The 23940-nt window shown below is 38.3% G+C and overlaps 2 protein-coding genes and 1 non-coding gene across 3 annotated transcripts in view; 2 read left to right on the forward strand and 1 right to left on the reverse strand.

Annotated features, from left to right (window-relative positions):
• LOC123881009 (serine/threonine-protein kinase 17A) overlaps positions 1 to 6306 on the forward strand; it is a 303828-nt gene extending 297522 nt beyond the window's left edge. Inside the window, exon 7 of the mRNA XM_045929524.1 lies at positions 29 to 6306. Within this exon, the coding sequence (XP_045785480.1) occupies positions 29 to 208 (180 nt within the window). The 3' untranslated portion in view covers positions 209 to 6306. The remainder of the gene's footprint in view (positions 1 to 28) is intronic.
• A 3015-nt stretch (positions 6307 to 9321) lies between these two features.
• LOC123881007 (protein HIRA homolog) lies at positions 9322 to 23805 on the reverse strand. Its single transcript, XM_045929518.1, has 20 exons — positions 23662 to 23805; positions 23389 to 23562; positions 22677 to 22838; positions 21721 to 21878; positions 21534 to 21642; positions 20858 to 21018; positions 19676 to 19844; positions 18548 to 18642; positions 17618 to 17788; positions 16806 to 16948; positions 16176 to 16319; positions 15568 to 15775; positions 14759 to 14861; positions 14400 to 14519; positions 13807 to 13953; positions 13395 to 13491; positions 12690 to 12797; positions 11753 to 11883; positions 10944 to 11035; positions 9322 to 10115 (listed from the first exon to the last, which is right to left on the reverse strand). The coding sequence occupies exons 1-20, from the start codon at positions 23696 to 23698 to the stop codon at positions 9978 to 9980; spliced, it is 2667 nt and encodes an 888-aa protein (XP_045785474.1). The 5' UTR covers positions 23699 to 23805; the 3' UTR covers positions 9322 to 9977.
• On the forward strand, positions 10523 to 10593 carry Trnag-gcc. Its single transcript has one exon. It is a non-coding gene; the product is annotated as a tRNA-Gly (tRNA).
• Positions 23806 to 23940: the final 135 nt, after the last annotated feature.

A 23940-nucleotide genomic window follows, 5' to 3' on the forward strand; every position in this document is an offset into this window, starting at 1 on the left:
ATCTAAGTATATTTGTTTTTGTTTTTAGGTGTCGCGCAAATCGCACCCGCACCCGCCGTCCGTGCTGGCGCTGTGCAAGAAGTTCCAGCCCGACTACGAGAAGCCGGCCACGCTGACGCACGCGCACGCGCACGCGGACTGCGCGTGCGCGGCGCCGTGCGCGTCGCTGCGCGTGCGCGCGCCGCACGACCGCGCCGTGCTGTGCTAGCGCGCGCTGTGCTGCCTGTGGCGACGGCGCCCCTAACGGAGGACGCACGCGGACACATGCGACGTATCCTGGATATGATACGTTGAGATTGTTTGATGAGAGTGGGTGATTGTTTCTTTGTACGGATACATACGGTGCTTAGTATAATATTTTACCAAACGTTTGAACTTCGAAACACTTCAACGTTAAGTAAAATGGCCTTTAACCGCCTTGTTCTAAAGCTCAAGTTCGTCCCATACGTTTAAAGCCAGCGCTACGAGCGGAAATATTGTGAAATAAAAATCAGTGTTTTTTTTTAAATCAAGGCTTAAAATGAAATGAATGAAATGAAAATTTATCAATCAATGAAACGTACATTTATTAATCAAAAATCTTTTACATGCTAGTTTCATGGAGTCCTGGCCCCAAAACTAGGACAGCTCGTATCATAGGGGCCAGTGCCTTCCCATACAAATGTTTATAATAATTAAGATTTACTAGAATCAAATACAAGGTTGTAATGTAAAGTTTGATTCTTAAGGTTCTTTTTATTCTGCCACTATTGTGTGTGTGTGTCTGCCATCAAACTAGATATGATACAAAGAAACAATCTTACTCTATTGGATACGTGTCCGCTTCCCCTCCCATGCTCCGTAGCGCACCGACACTCGCGATACCACGCGTATCTTAAGTTTAACCAACTTGAAGAAAAGAGAGATTTATCTCCTTAGCAGTGTCGTGTGTGAACTATAGACTCTGGTGATGAGAGTTAGATAAGGCCGTAAGATATATTTTGATGCAAACTACACAAAAATCGAACAAATTGCGTGATAACTTACTCACTAGAGTAAGCGTTTAGTGTCAAGAAATAGGAATGATGACTAGTCAAATCAGCGACTTTTATTTGTGCATACACTTAGCTAGTCTCCGTTAAGATTTCATGCCATTGGTTCAGAGCATATTATTAATGCTCTTAAACAGCTATAAAACTGAATGTCTTCTAAAAACAAAACGCATTTACTACCGTTTGTGTTAAGGTTCAATTTGTACTGAAATTAAAACTTTTTCACTCCGCTTATCATTTACTTTTTGTGTAGTTTGTTTCATAATAGACTTGGGAATAATATGTAAATGTTGATTGTGCGATTATACGGCGACGCGTCGACGACTACACGACGAATTGCCAACGATTAGTGAGTATGGATCACATCAAGTACAATGCTAGGTACATTAAAGTTGTCGTGTCGTATTCGAGTCGTTGACGCGTCGCCTCTACGCTTTTGCTGAGAAACTGTGAACATTCGATCCGCTACCGATTTTGTTGTACTCAAAACTTTGAGACTAAAAATACTGCTCTCCCTGTCTTTAAAGAACATCGTGAGAAGGATAGCACTATTATTTATTTTCATCCAAAATGCTATTGCATATAAGTCTACTCATAATCATAATATTCAAATACTTAATCGTGTGTAATGTTTTACTGCGCGCTTTACGCAAACTATTTGCATAGCATGATGATTAATTATTGTAGTATTGCGATCGCCGTATTGCTTCGAAAGCGTTATTTTATATCGAAGCTCGCAAGCGTAAAATGACGAACAAATCTCTATGAAGACAGATACAAGATTTAAAGGTTCGAGTACAACACAATTAGTCGTGCTGTCGATTGTTACAATGTATTATGATGTTATGCGTAGCATCGCAAAGCCGCGATTGGCTGTAAATAACGTAATTAATTTAGGTACATTTGTATATTTTTAATAGTAGGGACCCGATTACGCGAACTCGATCGATTTTGATACTTGAACGAGTCCTCCCACGTACCAATTCGTGATTTGTAAAATTGTACTTTCTAATGGAATTTTTATTATCAATTATGACTTATGAGATATTGGAAACAATGAATTAGTTAATAATTTAATATACGTAGCTATTGTAATTAGATAGTTAATTGAAGGACTGCCATACAACAGCGTATATTAAAAGTAATGATATAAAGGTGTTTTTATATTTAAAGAAAAACTTATTTATAGTGCAAATTGACGCCTTTTGTGGTCCCAACTGTGCCTTAGACAACAATTTATTCGCATCAACGATGTCAGATTTAACCAACGATATATAATAGACTCCGATAAAAGCACCAAGACTATATAGTTAACGTAAATAAACTTAACCCTTAATGTCAACGTACGTAAAACGTAAGATTCGTGTGTATATTAATTACGTAAGACTTGAATTTCTCGTACACTGAAATCGATCGTGTACGTCGGCCGCACGGACTATTCGTACTTTGTTCTACCGACATACGCGACCGATATCAGTTTAAGAGGCATCCAGGCTTTAAGAAGATTGTTAGGCACTCGTCAAGGTCCTGAGTCCACTAGACTCGTCGAGTTCGTCGCATAATCGCGCTCCTACGCCGAAGGTACAAAATGCATAATCGTTTGTCTACGTTCGATAGGCGGCCTTATTTTTCCCGTATACTAAATTTAAACTAAAAAGACAGAACTGAAATAGTGCCATCCCTTTCGTAATATTTCATGCCGAAAAGGATGGCAAGAATTTGACATGTACATAAACAGCCGAATTCACACCACTATATACTTAGTAAAATTATTATTCTATTAAGATTTTATCACACGGTAAAATCTCGTATTCGATAAATTCCATCGGAAAAACTTAACACAACATCCGCTACTCGACACGGCAAAAAATCGTGTGCGTTATCGTGTACGGGGAAAATGTGTCGCACGTCTGGACCTGGCCTTAGTCACTGAGGCGAGGTGGGCCTGTCTGTATATGTGTTCCGAGAGCGTCGCGGGCCGACTGTACATAGTCTGTTATACGGTCGGTGTTGCGCTTCCCCCAAACATTTGCGAAAATATCGATCGGAATGACGACCGGTAATATCGGCAATGATACCGTGAGGTTCGCCTCGATATTTCTGTCCGTGATTTCGTATAGTTGTTCTATTTCAAGAAGACCGCTCAGCGTTGTTTGTAGTAGTGAGTGTGCGGATAAGCGTTAATGCATTTGTGTGCGTAACGTAAGCCACGCCGTGGTCGAGACTGAGGGAGAGATCCATAGAGCGCACTACAGAGTTAAAACGAGACAGATGTCTATCTCTCACATATATCTGTCTCTTTTTAACTCCAATGTGTACAGTCACACAAACATAGCTAAAGGGTTTCCATGAAATAGAACATGAATATTATCTGTCTGTATTGTGGTGTTTGGGAGAGGCCTTAATTTATTGAATCGGTCTCGCGTCGCTCAGCCTTCCACTTACTTAGATAATAAAAATTGTTGAAACGTGTCCACGACCGCTTGGCACTGTATTGGTCTAGAAGTTGGTGAACGATTTGGCCAAAGCGTTGGTCCTAATGTTACAACTAGATATCGAGTGCTTTATCTTGGTCCTGAAAGCTTTATAGTTGTAAACGCTTTTATGTATTTGTATAATATAAATGCAAAACTAAAAGACGGCGTCCCAATAAAACGCGATTATGTGATCACTACATTTTCGTACGAATTTGGTCCGTATGAATATTAGTTCATATGAACAAAATTCGTGCGATATTGAGATGTGGTATAATCGCGTGTTATTAAGACTGTCTGTAGCTTGATTTTAACACTATGCTTGCTTGTGTCAGTCTTGTTGTAGATATCTTGAAAAAAGCTGGTTTAAGCCCTGGGATTTTCCTTCTCGATATCTTGTTGGACACTAATACAAGTTTGTACGATTTTGGATCGGTTTAACGCATTGAATAAATCTTTCACCAACTCTCATGGTCGAATACTGAATCAGTTTAAGGGCGCATTGATACATTCTGATTTTTGACATTTTCTCTAGGTATTTAACAAACCGACTGGGAACATGTCCTACTTATCTCAAATTTTTGACGTTTCTACTTCACACTATTTCGTATGTCAATGTCGCAGTTCAAGAAAATTATCTAGCTTGGATTTTTTTGAAAAAGCACGTACGTACACTTATAAGCGTATACAATCACTATTGAGTCGGTGCAAAGTTTTTCTTGATCATGTTCTTGTGCAAAATGATATAAGTATCAGTTGCCAGCTCACAGTCGAAATGTCAAAAAAGAGTCAGCGTTCAGAGCTCTTATATTGTCTCAGTATTCGGTCGTCAGTCGTATATTGTTAGGCGCTGTCCTAACCGCCAATCGCCTGCACGATAATAGCCGTGTGATCGCAAGTTCGTACGATCCGATCGACGCATGTTCTTGCTAGCGACTGCTAATCAGTAGATTCTCCATTCTCACCAACCTTAATAGAATATCGAGCGTGGAAACACTCTGACTTTAAATTAAAATGAACCTTAATGATCTTGTTTTAAAACTCAAGTTCGTAGATACATCCACGGCCTTGGAGAAATAAAATCGGTGGTACTGAATTTTTGATTTTAAATTGAAAGCATTTAAGTCCATTTTACTATGGTATTATTTTTCGACGTTAGAATTCTACCAACGTTAGTGAGATTTCATCTCTCAATCTCATGCTAACCATATAGTGTGTACATGTGTAACATACAGATTTTACAATCTCACCAATTTGAAAGAACTCTAGCACAATACCGCCAGAGTAAAACAAACTAAAAGTCCTTGACTTAAGGTCTATAATTCAGTACCACATATTTTGATTTCGCCACGTTTCCGCTTGGAGCGCTGGCTGTAGATGTGTGAATGAACTTAAACTTTAAAACAAGCTACTCAAGGTTCAGTTTTCTTTAACGCTGATGTGTGTCAACTCTTGAATTTTATCAATATTTGTGATACGTGAAATCTTCTAACCATACAGGGCAGCGCCTTAGACGTAAGTGTTTAGATGATTTGTTTTAAAGAGTAATCGTTACGTTAGGTCGATACGACACCGGACGCGATGCCCCTGTATGAACTGGGACCAAAATTTTTGAGTAGTCGCAAATGATTCCATATCGGTATAGTTTGTTCTCGTGGTTGATGTAAAATAAGAAATTTATCACTAAGAGTTCCCTTAAACTACAAACTTTTGATTGGGCGATACTTTTGTTGGTTAGCAGCCGAAATTATTAATCAATCTTATCTGCAATCTATCGATAAGTTACTTAGCAACGTTGTTATTTGTCAAAAAGTATGATACAATTTTTGACAAATAACAACGTTGCTAAGTAACTTATCGACGGATTACGGATAGATTGATAGTAATTTCGGCTGTAAGAGAAAAATTCAAGTTTCTCAGGCTGGCTAGTTTAGTCTAACAAAACTATCGGCCTTTCAAGTCTATGGTTTGAGGGAGCTCTAAAAGTGACCGCTTTCGGGTTGTTGAATAGATAGGAAATTGTTACGTAGTGGATGTTTACATGAGCTCAAATCTTGCGACTTTTTAATCTTGTATAGTTTATACACGGACTAAAGGAAAAAGGTAGATGGAGTAACCGATAAAAATGAAGCGAGACCCTAAATAGAGCTGAGGCGAGCCATAACAACCGCACGCGAAGTATGAACGCAATGCATTATTTACTATTGCAAATGTGCATGAGACTAATATTGATGATGTAATGATGTACCCTTGGAAATGCTGAAAAAAATACTGTTTTCTCTTAGATATAAATTCCTCTTAATATGCTGATGTTGGTCACGCATATTATTCTCATACCATTTTCAGCGTTTTGAGCGTCACTGACCAACATACTATGAGACCGAATTTAGGTTATCATTCGCATTTCTTTGGCATGATGAGTGCAGGAGACATCATTCGTATGATATCAGTACTGGTAAATGTGTTATCTTGTTTTGATGCGTGCGGCTATAGCGGCAAGTTTGCTTTAGCTGTAACTTGCAATCGGCTTTAGTCGCCGCTTCGCGATCGGCTTCTTATATTTTAGCATCTATATTTTTCCTTTAGTCTCATTGGTGCATATAAGCACACTAGGCCGATGTTAGTTTCCACTTACTTTTTTAGTTGTGTATTATATTAGTTATGTTTCGTTCATCATGTTTTGTGAAATGTTTCATCGTATAATATTCTCTCAACTCATCTCGAAGATTTGAAACACCTTGTGAGAGCTGTTGTGATCCATAACTCATTTGTAAAAATAAATTATTGTGATACAAAACTTACCGTTGTTTATTTCCTGCCTACCTGAAAATATTCCCTGTATAGATATGAATTCACGCTATACTGTGCACGTGCAGGGCCGTTGCCAGTTTTGAATACCTGGCGCAGACTTGGCGATGTAGCATTCAAATTATAAAAAACCAGTCGCTGTTTGATCCTGCCTGTGACAATACGCGGAGAAACTTTCACCTTTTATGAAATAACGAAGGCCAGTTTGAGAAATTAGCTCGAGTATCGATCTAATTTGTGAGTTATAGTCGATACTAGAGCTAATTTCTTAAACTGGACCCTTTCAAGTAAAGATTTTTTATATAAACCTGTGAGGATGATACTGTCACTGGCGCAATTATAGTGCCATAAGCCTACTTTGTCGTATTAGTTTACAAATTGCGAAAAACCAAATAAAATATGAATTTCGCGGGCAGGCCCGTCGCATCCACCTTTAAGCGTTTACTTCTACAATTAGGGCAGAAAAGATAAGTGGTAATTGAAAGACATTGAGAGTAAAATTATTTTCATTTTATTACAGTCTTGTGGCTTATAACTAAAGACCATCACACACTAGTTGTAAATACATGCACATTGATATAAAAAAGAACTATCTGTATAAAAGGAGACACTGACTGAAATATCACAGCTCGAACTGCAAGGTCTAGAACTCTATATGCTTGGTGTGAGGTTTTCTTTATAATAAAGATCCTTATTAAAAATTTGAGAAATTCCACATGAGCGAAATCGGGCAAGTCAGTTATACTCCTATAAACTATTTTATTAAAATCATATTGATTTTTCTGGACTTCGTCTGTGATGGCGTTTGCTGGCGCGCGTGCTGTGCTTGTTTGGAGTGTTTTTTTTGTTAAGAGAGGCTGGTTTTTGTGTTAGTTGGTGTTTTTTGGTGGTGGAACTGACTGGGAAGCGCTCTAAAGGGGCGCCGCGCGTATGTCGGCGGGCGCCGGCACAGACGGAGTCCATACTTGTATAAATTCAATAACTTGAAAATATCACAAACTTGACATTGGCTAATCAGAGTAAAGCCAGATTAAAAAAAAAAGATTGATTTTTCTTTATATCGATGTACCGGCGGACACAAACACAATTTATTGACAGATTGGCACAATGTCTGAACACATTGCAGTAAGTAGGTAGGTATAATTTATTTTTTTCTTTAATAAAAGAAAAAATTGCAGGTATATTTTTTATTTTCCCTAATAAACGAAAAAAACGTGTAAACGACGCAAATAATGTAACAAGAAGCGGGGGTAAATAGTAAAAGTAACCCTTTTTAGAATAACTAAATACAATCATATGGCCAATATTTACAGAAAAAAGTTTAAAAAATAATCAAATGATTTAATAGTGGATTCGTGCTGATGAGAGAAAAAGTATGAAAATCACAAACAAACCTATCGAAATATCAACTTAATCTTACACACAGCGGTGCTAATTCGGTTGTACATTTAGCATAGAACCGTTTATGGAACATTATAAAGAAGGAAGATAGAAAAATTTAATTTCAACATGCAATCTACTACTAGGTACTACTATCACGAAAGCTATATACTAGCACGAAATGTTTTGCTCAACGTTTCTTATACGAACCGCTAAGGCGTGGAATGCCCTTCCAGGGTCCGTGTTTTCTGCCAAATATCACCTAAATACCTTCAAAGCGAGAGTGAACAGGAATCTTCTAGCCTAGATCCAGCCTAGATCTCAAGATTGCTTTTTCAAGCACGATTGTCAAGCACAAACCTATCACTACAGTATAAGCAGCCAAAGCTTTACGCTTAATTGGAGGGGAAAGGGGAGTATCAGTCATGATTAGCATGGCTAATATTCTTTTCAAAAAAAAAAACTTCAACACCTCTGATCTCGTGCTAAATATCCCGGTATTACTATGGAGATGCCGGGTCGCTCGTTACTAAGTAAATATGGAATACCTTTCCGGCTTTCATTTTTCCCAGCTATAATATTGGTGTCTTCAAAAGAAGAGTGAATAGGCACCTTCTGGGCAGGCGCTCCACCTTAGCCTGCATCATCTCCTGCTTGGTGTGATTGCAGTCAAGCGCAAGCACATATAGTTATAAAAATAAAGTTGAAAACTAAAACCCGACTGCGATCGTCTTAATAAACACTGAAATATTATAGTAAAATTGTTTTTCTGTCGCTTGGTATATTTTAATGTACATTTACATTTATGAACTCAGAATTTTCTTTTCTTTCATTTGGCACCCCACTCGATACAATAGCAAAAAAATTTTTGGAGACCCCACTTTTTTCATATAATATCCGTCAGGTCAATTTTTTTCGTATAAAATGTAGCCTATGTCACTCGGAGACCATTACGACGAATCAATTGACACCTCATTCATCAAAATCGGCCCAGTAGTTAGGCGCTACGGTGGAACACACAGAATCTGGATACAAACATACATACCCACATACATACATACCCATATACATACATACATAGACTGCTAAAATCATAACCCTTCCTATTGGCTTTGCCGCAGTCGGGTAAAAAAGAAAAACATGCCATCATGCAATAACAAAAAAGTGTTCTGTAAAACCGAATTAGCACTATTTAGAATTTTATTTACCTATGTGTAATGTGTATAGTTTAATGTACGTACAAAATTATAATAAAATCGGCAGTTACAGAGCGAGTCTTTTCTCATTTAAATATATTCATTATTTTTGACATATTTTAATTTTTATTGTATTGTATAATATATTTCTTAACAACTATCTACTTTTTTGTTGGTATGCATCGATTTTATGTTTTGATTCAATCATACTAATATTATACATGCGAAAGATTTGTGGGTTTGTCCTTCATACCACAATGGAGCAGCAATAGATCGACATTATTTTTAACCCCCGACCCAAAAAGAGGGGTGTTATAAGTTTGACGTGTGTATCTGTGTATCTGTCTGTGGCATCGTACCTCCTAAACTAATGAACCGATTTTGATATAGTTTTTTTTTGTTTGAAAGGTGGCTTGATCGAGAATGTTCTTAGCTGTAATCTAAGAAAATCGCTTCAGCCGTTTGAAAGTTATCAGCTCTTTTCTAGTTACTGTAACCTTCACTTGTCGGGGTGTTATAAATTTTTAATTTACACTTGTTGCACGGATATACTTGAGTTTACTGAGAGGCTACTGTTTCACCCGGAAAATAAATACGTTGCCATGGGATTTAAATCCATAAGAATAACCTAAACCCACGCGGACGAAGTCGGGGGCATCATGGTGTCATTAATATTTATTAATACCAACAGCCTTTAGTTGTTTTAGATTCAATTTTAACACCTATGCTATAAAGTAGCTGCCAACTACCAAGTGTTTTTAAAGTGCTACAATCATTTATTGCTAGCCAATATTGCTGACAATTTAGCCCGTATATGAAGCACTCACAAGTATGAAAGTGCAGGGTTCATTGATCATAGTTGATGCACTAAGAGGGAGAACATTTTAATCTAAAAGATCTTGTCTTTTTATCATCCATTTAAAACCGGGCAAATGCGAGTCAGACTCGCGCACTCAGATTTTAAAGAAATATTTTTTCCGGGCTATATTGCCAGCAAGGTTTGCAGTAAGGTACAATTTTAATTTAAATAAAAACTTAATTTCCGGGCAATATTGCCAGCAATGTTTGTAGCCCGTCTGCGTGGCCGGCTAGTACCCGTTGACCATAGCGCTGGTCTGTGTGAGGCTGCTGAGCTGATCGTTGTATTCTGTGTAGAGTCGCTGCCACCGCAGCTGACGCACTAACAGGGAGAGCATCTCTTCTAAAAGATCGTGCTTTTTTATACCCTGAAAAGGTTTAAGAAACAATATTATTGCGTGTGCTACTACGGTAAAAAAAATAATGTGCCTGTTGCATTGTTTTAGTGGTAGCAGCATCTTCGCAATATTGCCTTCCTATGAAAAAGTTTGGCGTACATCGATCGGTTGGATGGTTTCAAAGTCTATAATGAACATAAGTAGAAACATAGTGTTTTAATTAAAATAAATAAGTTTCTTGCACTATCTATGTTTAAAATTTTGTAACTATAAGTTTTTGTTTTAAAATTTTAAATTACGATATTTAATATGTTAGTATTCGATAATAATAATAAATTGACGAAGTAATTCAAACGAGTTACGATAAAGTAAAAGTGAATGTTCAAACATTCATTTTACAAGTTTTCTGAGTCTTCATTTCGGTAACATCCTCATAAGCATCGGTGGTTCAGTGGTAGAATGCTCGCCTGCCACGCGGGCGGCCCGGGTTCGATTCCCGGCCGATGCAATAACCTTTTGTAATTTTTATATCAATTTAATTTTATTTTGTAGTTTTTAATTTTTTTCTTAAACAACATTCCCCAAAAATAATAATTATGTGTGTAAGATGATTTTGTAAACTTAAAGGGTTCCAAATGCGCCTTTCAAACACCTTTTTATAGAGCGCACAGACACACAGAGAGACCGATACACAAAAATTAGAAAACAATCTTGGATGAAAACAATGTACGTTGAGTGTCATAGATAGTTGTTGACAGGCATATACCTGTCAGAACGAGAGCTGTGAAGTGACGCGACGACGTTCCGTTTCGCGTTACATGTGCCTATATAAAATTTTTAATACAGCATTTTTCTTACCAATATCGTATTCTGCCATTTTTTAGGTGTCGATGTACAATGGCTAGGTCCGAGCATATCGTCCAACATGTTTCTTAACTGCTCTTCAGTACCTGTAAGCATCAAATATTTTTCTTCTTTATTCTATTGTAAATATTTAGGTTTATGACTATGCGTAGCTATATGTAGCTTTATATGTTAATTTTTAGATTAGATTTAATTGAAAGAAAAGCAAAAACGGAAGAACAATGTTTATAGGCATCAGATGTTGTAAAAGTATGAAAATTCTACGATGGAATATTATTTTTTGTATAAATATAGAAATAAGAAGAATAATGCTCGCAAGGTACGGTTAATGAGTAAGTGATATTTGATAACTATTTCTATAACTTTTGAATTATGAGTTATTTTTAAATTTGATGTTTCGAAAACGTTCAAAATGTCAATTTAGTCATCAGCAAATCTTGAAATACAGGCAGCGTGGAAGATGGTAAATTAATGTTATTTTTTGGGTTCCTTACTTCAAAAGGGAAAAAGAAACCTTATACACTTCGTTTTCGGTGACTGTCGTGTCTGTCAATTCGGAGGAATCAAAATCCCATTGACCTAAAATCATGAAGTTTTATAGCACAAATAAAGGAAAAATCTGAAATCCGTAAATTCGTAGTTACATCAGAAAAACTTTAGTGTAGTAGTGCGGGTTTTTTTTTACTAGTATCACGACCAAAAAATATGTTAAGTAAATTTCATCATAGATGGCGCTGTCTGTTATTAAATTGCAGTGTTGCACAGTTGTTGGAGCGACAAGTGCTAGTGTAGCTCTTACATACCGTGATGCAGTAAGTGTTCGAAGAGTGCGGTGAGCCAGTGCCGGTAGTCGGACGCCAGTCGCAGATGCAGGCATGCCGACACCTGCGCCTCTAGCCAGCTACGCGCCGCGCCCGACAGCGCTTTCGCACGACTATAAAGAGTATAAAAATAATCTATTTTTTCTGCAATTGTTTTATTATGATTACAATAATAATAAAATAGGCTATAGGTACATAAAACTAAGAAACTAACTAGGAATGGTAATAATTTTACAGTGACAATCAATTTCATACTTGCCTTTACACAAGTTTAAAACATCTGAAATACAATCGAAGATTATGTAAATGACAGAAAAGCGTGGATTTCACTATAGCTCGCTCCACCGATTCCGAAATATTGTAAATCGAATGTTTAAAAAGATCAACCGCCAAGTTTCTTGCTGGTACATAGAATGTAGGAAAGGCATTCCGAACCAGTGATAAATGCATTTGACGACTCAAGTTATGGCAGCCCGGGTTAGCAACTAGATGTAGAGGGAGAGAGAGGGAGTCGGAAAAGTCTTAGGGTGGTTGTTGTAATTGCGCTGATGACCCGCGCAAAACTATGAAACTAGTTTAGTATCGCGCAGTTCAATTTCAGTATGAAACGATATAAAAACTAACCTTTTTAAAACCATTTTATATTGTAAATATTATTGTAAATTTCTATTAAGCCTTCATTTTAAAAATTCTGTGTACATCTTGTGTAATGTACATATTTATTTAGGTATAGTATTGCTGTGTACACATATTAGGGGTTGTCACTTAGATTAGTATCTTTTGTTTTTATGTTTGGACCATTTTTAGTTACAACCTGTTTTGTGTGCCTTTTCAATAAAATAAAATAAAATATCAGTCTCGTGTCCCGCACGCTTACCGCCGGCGCTGGCGGTAAGCGTGACTATGCAACCAAACTTACCCAGGCGTGGGCAGGGCGGGCGGCGGTCGCGGCGCGCGTTTGGGTGCGCGCGGCCCCACCCCTCCACCCGCGCGGCGCACGGGGTCCCCCGCGTCTGACCATACTACCCTGAAAATAACAATTAAAAAAAAAATTAAATCGGTTAAGAAATCTCGAAGAAATGGAGAAATCGAAAGGTCTGCCAATGCTGAGGTCACCATTCCAGAACCGATTTCTCCGAATAGATTCCTGGGCGCGTTTAGTATCCTGACTTTGATTTTCATTATGAACCTTGGGACTCGAACGTCTATAGAACTATATTTTCCGCCCGTTACCACTTCAGCTTCCTACACGCTTAATGAACTACTATCTTTGTTTCACAAGACCGCTCGAGCAGTCGCGCCGCTCCAAGCAGTCAGCTGCAGTTGAACTGTCAACAGTTGATAATTCAACTGCAGTCAATTGCTCGAGCAGCCCTGGTAAGGCCACTCTAATTCTATTCCATCAACCTGTATGTCACTAAACACGGTCCTCCACCTTCCTCATCCACTCACTTCCCACCATCTTCTTCAGATCATCGTTCCAGCCAGCTAGAGGTCATCCTACACTGCACTTACCGGTAATGGAGACCGCAGTCTCCACTTTCCCCATCGGCCGTCGGTTCTGGGACAGACATGACCTATCAATCCTACATGTCAATAATAGTAAGTAATATTTTGTACTCACCAAGCACATAGTTTCTTGCAGTAAATAAAGCTTTTTCCGTTGCTGAGTGAGATCATGGGGTTGCCGTCCTCTAACAGCGAGCAGCCGGTTACTGTCACTGAAACATTAAAAATGGATTTAAATACTAATAAATACCGAAAAAAAGAGTGTTAAATACAAATAATAAATAATTAATATTTAATAATTCACATTACATGGCTTGATCACAATACTTAAAGTGGGTACATTCCACGGTACAGAAGGATCACTCCGCAAACATCACTACCCATATTACAAATGTGTGAACTCAGTATTATAATAAATATATTATACTGATGCCTGCCTATCTGGAGTGTTATAATAATATTTATTTGGGAATAAAGATTTATGTATGTAAAACGTGATGGTGATCATAGTATATTTGTTAACCTACCCCCATGTGACAGTAAATTCCTGAAGCACAGAGGTCGTATGACGCAGGAGGCGGTGGCGAGGTCCCATATCGCCAGTGTGGCAAACGTCGTCACTACGGCCAGTGTGTCGCCTGACAATGTTAATTTAGCTGCTTGGGATGTCAACGCTGGAAACAACAATGGCCAATAATGAATGAATGAAAACTCTATTGTACACTAAGAAAAAAAGAAAAGTACACTAAGAAAGAAAATAATTACATATGGATTACTAGTTGATGCTCGCGATGCACTTTCCCGAGGATATAGATTTTTAAAAATCCCGTAGGAACTTTTTCATTTTCCGGGATAAAAAGTAGCCTGTGTGTTTTTCCAGGGTATAATCTATCTCCATTAAAAATTTCTGCCAAATCCATCCATTAGTTTTTGTGTGAAAGAGTAACAAACATACACACATGTACACAAACTTTATAATATTATTAGTGTGATACTAGAACGAAAAACAATAAACAGAAATAAAAGTGCAATTCGCGGCCTTTTAATAACTGGATTTCTTTTAAAATTACGCATGACTATACATATCCATACATACGTATACATCGATGCATAAACTCACCAATGGGCGGAAGCGCGCGTTGCGCGTTGGCGCGCGCCAGTGCCCACACGTGCAGCGTGCCGTCCGCGCACGCCACGCACGCCCAGCGCGCGTCGCACGCGATACTTGTCACCGGCGACCCTGATTAAAAAGTGAAACCTGAACGTTACAAGCAGCCGGTTGCTGATGAAAACAGCGAAGACAGCAATCAAAGATTCTAAGATTTTGTTTCCAAACCAATATAGTCGTTTAGGACGAATTCAAAGTCGCAAAGTGTTAAGTTAAGCTATTAATTAAGTATCTTGAAAGGTTAATCTAATTTTTATCCTCGTCAGATTCTTGTACACAACAAATCTAGTCAATATAAACCATATGCATACCTAAATACGTCTCCCACACGGGGTCATTGGATGCCGAGTTGTTCGGGATCAGCTCCAGCCTGGACAGCGTCCCGTAGTATGTGCTGCACGCCTTATTTACCACCTGAAACAGCCACTCTTTAAACTTTTACACACTTTTACAATTCTTGCTACAAAATCTTTAAGCGTAATCTAAACTGACATTTAACATGTATAGGAAAATCGTATAGGCCCTAATAGACAGGGAGTCAGCGCATGCCAGACCTTCGTTATTTTATAAAAGCTGAAAGTTCCTCCGCATATTGTCCTCAACACAGGGAGGAACGATCAGCGACTATAGTTTGGAACATGGTGGCTTTGGGCGATAACAGGTAATAAATGTGTAAAAATCTTACGTCAAAGCATAAAGTTTTTTTTTTTAATTTTGTTCGAATAGTGTTACAAATCACGTTATGCACTGCCAGACACTGAGGCTGAGATCTATAGAGCGCACTTTGACTTTGCTCACACTTAAGACACTGTTAAAACGAGACAGCATTGTGCCGCTGACATAAATCTGTCTCGTTTTAACTGAAACCTAAATCTAAAAAATGTCAAAGTGCGCTCTACAGATTTCAACCTTAGTGTCGTGGCAACCCCCTGCCAGACGTCCTTATAGCTCGTTCACACAGGCTGCTTAAGCGTTGCGTAAGCGTAGACGTAGCGCGTACCATTGCGTTGTATGTACGGAACTGTATAAAAGATGGCATACCGCTTGCGTAAATAAAAGAATTATTGTATCGGCGGTACAAACGGTATGGAGAAGCGCATGTGAACTATATATATCGTACCTGTAACCTCAAAGCCCCCGCGGCGCGCACCACGGGTCCGGCGGTGCCCAAAGCGGGCGCGGGCAGGGCCGGAGCTAGGGGGCTGGCGTTTGCGGCATTGGGGATCGCGTTAGAGGGAGAAGCGCAGGACCTCTTCACTTGTAACTCGTCCGCTTTGGGCCCGGGCAGGGACGATGCTGTGCGCTTGCGGAGCCGCTGATCTAGGCCACTGCAAAAATCCATTCACAAAAATTACCTGTAGTAAATGTCTTTTATTCAATAACAAAGATTATTTTTAAACAAGAGCCGATGTTACTCTGGTTAATCCTCTACTTATCTGTGAAAGACCCGTCAAAATAGGTTCAGCCGTTCCGAAGATTACCCCGTTCATACAGACAGACAACAATTTTGAAAACGTCTAATTCAGTTATGGTACAGTTCAAATAAGCATAGTTAGTAATTTCGAAATCGCAGATAGACTTCAATTTTATTTATTAGTATAGATAGTTTGATTTGATTTGTGGCGGGCAATCTTGGTTTATTGTCATCTCTTTCTCAGTACACTGCAGTAAATATATCTATCCTTGTCACATCCGCGACTCGCTCTGAGGCGACGTGTGCGTACATACTTGTCGCTCCTCGAGGCAGTGGCATGGTTGCTCACGTTGGGGTGTATGACGATGTCGTCACGCCTCTCCACTCGGATCCGCGACTTGCTCTGAGACGATGTACTGAAGCAACTCTCCGTAGCCGGTTGAGAACCTAGGGATTCGCTGGAAAAATCGAGGCAAATACTTTTTTACTCTATGATGATGGTGAGTGACGATGCATTCAAAGATTAAAGCGCTATAACCTAGGAAGAGGTAGGGTAGTTTACAATACCCTATAACTTTGAATATTAAAGTATAAAAATGCAGTCCCGTACGTATAAAGTTCAATAGAAAAAGTTATCTAGCTTATACTTATTAATTTATAGCAGAACCAAAAACAAAAGTAGTGGGTGTTACCTTTACCCGCGATTAAAGTAGGCATGCACAGGATTCCATTTTTGAAAATAAGTCTGATAAAAGATGGCAGCTTCTAAACAGGTGTTCTATTTGGTGGACATTTTAATTCGAATGGAAGTAACGCGACCGTTACTTCTGCGCAATGCACACAAATTATTGCAACAAATCCATGCGCAAGTTATGCGCAACAGATCCAGCGTTCAAAGTTAGTCATAGAATAGATACTAAGATGAAACAAAAAGATGGTCATACTTGGCATCAACGCTAGTGAGGGGGATGAAGACAGGAGTTATCCGTCGTTTGCCGTCCGACGTCCTGGTCTCGATCTGTCGGTCCATCGGTCGTAACGGGGTGTCGCGCGACACGGAGGGCGAAGGCGTTAGTACTGGTTTAAGCTGAAAGAAAACAAACTGTGAAGTCATTTTATCGAGATCGGTGCTGTGTGGCATGGTGCATTTTGGCATGGCTCGGTACTCGTTTACGGGCACATGTTTTAGAAACTACCTACAATGTGTTTTGTAGTGATTTTATATTTTATATTTGTATTTTTATTGTTACTACTATACTAGAACTACAACTACCCGCATACTTTGTGCGTAAATATTTTTAAACTTATGATAGAGGAATGTGCAGTGCTCAGACAAGCCGTCAAGCACGAAGAAACCAATATTGTTATCTCTTTTTTTTGTTAAAAAAATCTTACTATTCTATGATCAGTAAGTATAACCGTTCTCAAATGTGTTTGACCGTTGTATATCCACCCTTAGCCAGCATGGTGGATTATGGCTTAAGCCCTTCTCATTCCGAGATGAAACCAGTGCTCAACAGTATATAAAAGATATTTTAAAACCGGCATATTTAGACGTTCGCAATGTATTACTAATAAAACATCTGCTGACGCGAGGTCAACGAACGTTGCACAGATAGTTTTGCACGTTATACATTGCGGGTTTGATAAATACTAAATCACTGGTGATTAGCGATTTAGTATTGGATTGTGTTTAGGTAGTATATAAGAGCACTAAGTTTTGCTAGCGTTCTAATTACACTCTGTAGAATGTTACCTGTGTTTTATCACATTTGGGCGTGGTCTCATCCTTGGGAGGTTCCTTCTTAGCTTCCTGTTTGTCCCGAGCCAGCAGTATCTCATGAGATTCGACCAATAAGTTGGAAGACAAATCGCCACCAGATTCGTTGGCCAAACATTTGCCATATATTTTCTCGTAAAAGGAGTTCTGTAAAGAAAAATTTTAGAATAAGTTTCGTAAACTCTCTATACCTACTCTATAGCAACTATTCTACACCACTAATTTTTAATTGCTTGAGAAGTTGAAGTTTCTCTGCATATTGTCCCAAACACAGAAAGTTTGGATCATGGTGGCTTTGGGAAATAACAGGTAATAAAGGTGTAAATAAATCTTATGTCAAAGTATAAAGTCTAATGTTTTGACGCGTTTTACTTTCTATAAATAAAAGCCTTTTTTCGGACGGAAGTTACATTCATACGTCATTTCGTCGAAAATGGCCGCCAATCAGATCAGCTGTTTTGCGGCCGCCATCTTTTATCGAGATGGTAACAAGTAGTTAATGTCATAGGTCAAAAGCTCTTACTACTAAGTTTACTTCAACCGCGCATAAGTCACATCTACTATTTTTAGGATTCCGTATATCTAGAGAAAATCTCTTAGGCTCACTTCGTTGTCCATCTGTCTGTCATGACACGTCAAGGGGTTCAAAACCAAAACCGTCCAGGGTATAGAATTATGAAATTTGGTAGGTTAAGGAAAATTTCGAAAACCATAAAGTGTTATTTCTTGGACGATGGTACGGAACCCTTCGTGTACTTGCAGTTGACCGGTTTTTTTATTATTATACAATTAGTACTTAATAGTATAGTTTTAGAAATAAAGATGTTTGAGTGTTCAAACCGCCAAGTTATTTAGTTGGGGTATAATTCTAAGATTTTCTATAGAGTATAGACAGAGTATTATTACCTTTTCTTCTATAGTGAGCGGTGTCCCAATTTCTTTGTTAGTGAATTGTATACACGCAACGGTACCGTCCGAACTGCATGCTAAAAGATTTAAACCTGAAAGAGATAGATGTATACTAGACAAATTTCGTTTGCGCAGAAAAGTGGAACCTAACGTCTACTAAAACCGAAGGAAAACCAATGAAGTATTGTTTGACGTTAAGATTTCAAATGCAAAAGCAACAGATACTCATGCTATCTCGCTCATGGTGTGCGAAACAAAACATGGCGCGTAGGCAACAACCAATAGCGAACACGCGTTACGATTGGCTGAATATTTTGACTATATTAAGGGGCATGATACGGGTACGGCAAATCTAATTTGGTATTTCGTAATTTGTAAATAAATACGACAAAGCAGGCTTATGGTATTCTAATTCCGACAATGGCAGTGTCATCTTCACAGGATTACATAAAAATCTTTACATGAAAATGTTCAATTTAAGAAATTTGTCAAAATAATGAGTTTGACATGAGTTACTCAGAAACTAGTCGATACTATAACTAATTTCTTAAACTGGACACTTTCAAGTAAAGATTTTTATATACACCTGTGAGGATGATACTGCTATTGTCGCAATTAAAGTGCCATAAACCTACTTTGTCGTATTAGTTTACAAATTGCGAAAAACCAAATTAAATTTGAATTTCGCGGGCAGATCCGTGTCATGCACCTTAGCTTGACTATACTTGGCACAGAAATATATTACATTTTGGAAACAGGTATAAATTTTTTTTTTTTTTTTTCTTTATTTTTTGGTGGGGTTTTAGTCTAAGGAGACTATGTCACTCCCGTAGGTTCTACAATTAACAATTATAATGCGTACATAAAACATAACAATCAAAAAAAAAAAAACACAAATCATATACCTATATATTACAACAATATTAACACATTTTAAGAAGCGACCTAAAATATTTTTCATCCCGGAAAAATCAAAAAGTTCACATGGGATTATAAAAAACTGCACTTTCACAGTTACAAGTACAAAAGTGGTTTGAAAAGCAAAATATAAAAGCAGCAATTTTATTGGAAAACGTTTATAAAAGCAGCAATTTTATTGGAAAACTTTGAAATTAGGACATTTACCATCAGAACTCCAGGATAAGTCCAATACGCTGTCGCTGAAAAGTTCGTGTACAACCACGAGTGGCCTTTTGAGTGACGTCAGCCAGATGGACAGCGCGCGGTCGCGTGAACCCACTGCGGCGCAGCAACACTTCTTGCCTTCCTTCACGAAGATGTTGCTGTTGAAACGCTGTTGACCACCGAAAATATGTTACTTTTCAACATTCGAAAAACGAAAAACGGCATTCTGGTATAGCGAGAACAAAATTATGTTGTTTTTTTCATCATACCTATTCAAAAAACGAAAATTGGCATTGATAGCGAGAACAAAGTTGTATTTTGTCCTTACAGGAGTTGAAGGTTTCTTTTTGTGATTCGTCCGCGTTCGCACTGTAGTTGTAATAAAAAAAATAGTGTATGTCACTTGGGACCAAAATATTTTGTTCTCAGGGTGGCGTATATTGGATTTCTTTCTACGCTCCGGATTCTACTTTAGAAGCCTTCAATCTGTATTCAAAATAATGCCCTCGAGGAACAAAAAACAAAAAACCTTGCAACTTGCAACAAATAACTATTAGAGCGTTTCTAAAAATAATACAAATACAAAAAATCATAATAAGTCAATGAAATAAGTACTTTGATTAATATCTTACTTTCAATAAGTCAAAAAGTATTTCACTATTTTCTTAAAAAGAAAAACTAAATAAGTTCTGTAAAGGCGATATACAACCTCTATCGATGATGCCACGCTTTGCTGGCCGTTTAGACACAATATCCCAAGAACCAATTCAAAATTTCGCTGGTTCTTAGCGCGACGCCATAGCGAAGAGTTAAGCTTGGGAATCAGAGTGGAATTTACTCTGCCTTCAAGCTAAAATCAGCCAGTTTTATCCGAAATAACTGTCCATTGGAATCACCATTGAAGAACTAAAAAAGAAACCTTGAAGATCGGGTCAAATCGTTAGCAGGGACCCAGAATAGACTGACACTGGTACAAAAGTATACAGTAATGCCACCTACCACGCATGTGACGGCCATCCTCTGGCCCACAAGCACAAGGGCTGTCGCAGCGTCAGCCCTTGCGTTCTACCACTTGCACCGTGGGTCTGCTGCCGTTCATCACGTGACTCATATCACATACTGACCATCCGGGGCCCAGGATAGATTAACACTGGTACACAAGTATACAGTAATGCCACCTACCGCGCAGGTGACGGCCTTCCTGTGGCCCACAAAGTCCTTGTCGCAGCGCCAGCCCTCGCGCTCCACCACTTGCGCCGTGGGCCCGCCGCCGTTCATCGCGTGAGCAGAGAGCACGTATTGACCGTCTGGGGACCACGATAGGCGCAGTACGTGTGTTGTACCTGACCAGATAGATATCACAACATTAACCCTCTTTTTTAGAGTTTACACTTCACAGATATAAACGATTCTCAGAAAGAACATGCACGCACTTTTAATATGTACCTACATTTATTTTTTATTTTTTTAAACAATGAATTATTAGCCATGTTAAATGACTAATATTCCCCTTTCCACTCCAACTAAGCGTCAGGCTTGTGCTAGGAGTAGGTACGACAATAGTGCAACGAGCGGGGTTTGGACCGTCCACCTTTCGGTTTTCAGTCCACTCCTCTACCGGTTGAGCTATTCAGGCTACATTAACGAACCCGCAAATATAGAAATATACAAGTATGTCTGACTACAATGAAGCGAAAACCTATACAATTTAATAAAATACTAACTTTCGCACGCACTAATTCATGCACGCCTTCACTGACATACATTTACGCACGTATTCGTAATAGTTATTTGAGGGTAATTTTTTTATTTGGTTGGTATATTAACACTTAAGTAAACAAGTGATTCTCATAATTACCTCCACACTCCTCAAAAGGTTCAGTGATGATGGTTTCCGACGCCCAATCGGCGGTTTTCCACACCCTCAATGATTTATCATCCGATTGGGAAGCTAGGTATTTACCAACCTAAAAAAAATTATAAAAATGTAAACTAAATCATCAAGACGCCCGCAGTGTATATGCGTGTATATCTGTGTAACTCACAGGGTCCCAAGCAACACCTTTTACAAGGCCAGTGTGTCCGTTCAATACACAGACCAGTTCTGGAAACTTCTCTGCATTCCAAATGATGATAGTGTTGTCGACACTGCAACTCGCCAACCATTTGTCCAGCGGTGACCACGCTAAGTCTAGTACATCACCTGGAAATAAAATTATGTCTCTACTAGCCGATGCCCGCGACTTCGCCCGCGTGGATTTAGCTTTTTTGAAATCCCGTGGGAACTCTTTGATTTTCCGGGACAAAAAGCAGCCTATGTGCTAATCCAGGATATTATCTATCTTCATTCCAAATTTCAGCCAAATCCGTCCAGTAGTTTTTGCGTGAAGGAGTAACAAACATACACACACACACACACACACACACACACATACAAACTTTCGCCTTTATAATATTAGTGTGAAGTGCAAGTATAAGCCCTTGCCTTTAAACTGCTTTCCTCTCGCAATCTGTCTTCTTAATCAGAACAAAACTGAAATCACAGAATCAAATCAAGTTTTTTGCTACAAAACTTCATTTTTCCCCTTAAAAATCTAGATAAAATAATGTATTCAACTAGCATAAATAGGTATTAAATTATGGTGATCTTTTACCACTAATCTAGTAATTTGTAGTCATTCTGATGCACATTTTTATGCTCATACAATCTTTATTTTATGCCTTAAGAATCTAGAAAAAAATACTTATAGGTACCAAATAGATGGTACATTATAGTGCAGAGACAAAAGCACAATACTGAGCTTGCATGGATGGTCAAAATGACTGGGAACTTTTTAAATTACATAATTTGTACAAAAGTATTAAATAGTACTAAGTAGGTATTTAATGCTGGTGACATTTTCAATTTGTTCAATTTCAATTGGTGACATCTGTCATATTGTACAGTCATTGCACATCTCTTAATGAGAATACTCTTCTTTTAGATTGTACAGTAAAGTACCTGCATGCCCCCTCAATGTGCTCAAGCACCGCCATGTCTCTGCCTTGTGTTTTCCCGTGGCACCCGCTACTACACTGAGCCCCCACACCATCACCAGCCGGTCGTCCCCACCAGACGCCAGGTACCGCCCACCATTGCTCCACCGCACACAATTTACACAAGCTGGGGAATAAATGATAAATAAATTAAAAAAAAAAAAGAATATTAATCATTTTAATTATCACTAACATTCCCCTTTCCCCTCCAACTAAGCGTTAAGTTTGTGCTAGGAGTGGGTACGACAATAGTGCAACAGGTGGGGTTTGAACCTCCGACCTTTCGGTTTTCATTCCACTCCAATAACTGTTGAGCTATTGAGGCTTTAATGAATTATTGAATGTACAATGCACAAATATAAACATAAGTATATAGTTTATGTGATGATTTTTATCAATAATTAATTAGACACAACTTGACTAAAGAGTCAATTCTTGGCTAAAGAACAGTTATAGCAAGTGTATTACTAGTACTTTTTTAGTCTTTAAGTAGATTCATACTCATTCATGAATATAAAAATTTGCATTCTGAAAAATTATTTATTTATTTATTGGTAACATTGCCAAATCAATCAAATACCAAAGTACAAGTACAGTAGTACTAAATTTGAAATAGCTTTGAAGCTATAGCATATATATTAAGGCTATCCGTTGAAAAATAAAAAGCAAGTTCTAACCTAAATGATTATCCATTTGACAGAGCATTTTCGGCACATTTGGGTCCACTTCAACCTCCTCATATAGAACAGAGTTTAGGTTCCAAACGACCACTCGGCCGGAGTCTCCGCCTTGTCCCCCGGTCGCGAAACGTTTCCCAGTGGGATGTATGTCCACAGAAAATATTGGTTTCTCTGAAAAATATCAAATTATAACAGTAAAACAATCATGTTTGTGTGAAACAATGCAACACAATAAAATTGAATTTTTAACAGCTTTCTGCATTAACTTACCATCGTGATTGACCCAACTGGGCTTTAGAAGCTTCATTTATGAAGAATTGATTGGATTTATTATTGATAAGGCTTTTTATTTAATTTAATTTTGTTTATTTTTATTCTCATGAAAATGACAGTGACACTTTGGGTTGTTGACCTGCCGCCGCGCCGCCGCGCGCCGTTGAATATTTCGTTGCATTTAACTTGAATTGAGCTTTTACTCTATGGCACAGATCTATGGTTCTTCGTCTATGATTAGTCATTTTTTTGACATTGACGTAAACATTTTTTATG

This window comes from Maniola jurtina, chromosome 3 (assembly GCF_905333055.1).
Source record: "Maniola jurtina chromosome 3, ilManJurt1.1, whole genome shotgun sequence".
Lineage (NCBI taxonomy): Eukaryota > Metazoa > Arthropoda > Insecta > Lepidoptera > Nymphalidae > Maniola > Maniola jurtina.

Excerpts from the sequence above, each read along its gene's own strand:
- LOC123881007 (XM_045929518.1), bottom strand. The coding sequence starts at position 23,698 with ATGAAGCTTCTAAAGCCCAGTTGGGTCAATCACGATG. Across the intron at positions 23,563-23,661 it reads CAGTTGGGTCAATCACGATG|AGAAACCAATATTTTCTGTG; the intron begins GTAAGTTAATGC and ends GATATTTTTCAG. Across the intron at positions 21,019-21,533 it reads ACCTTTTGAGGAGTGTGGAG|GTACAACACACGTACTGCGC; the intron begins GTAATTATGAGA and ends CTATCTGGTCAG.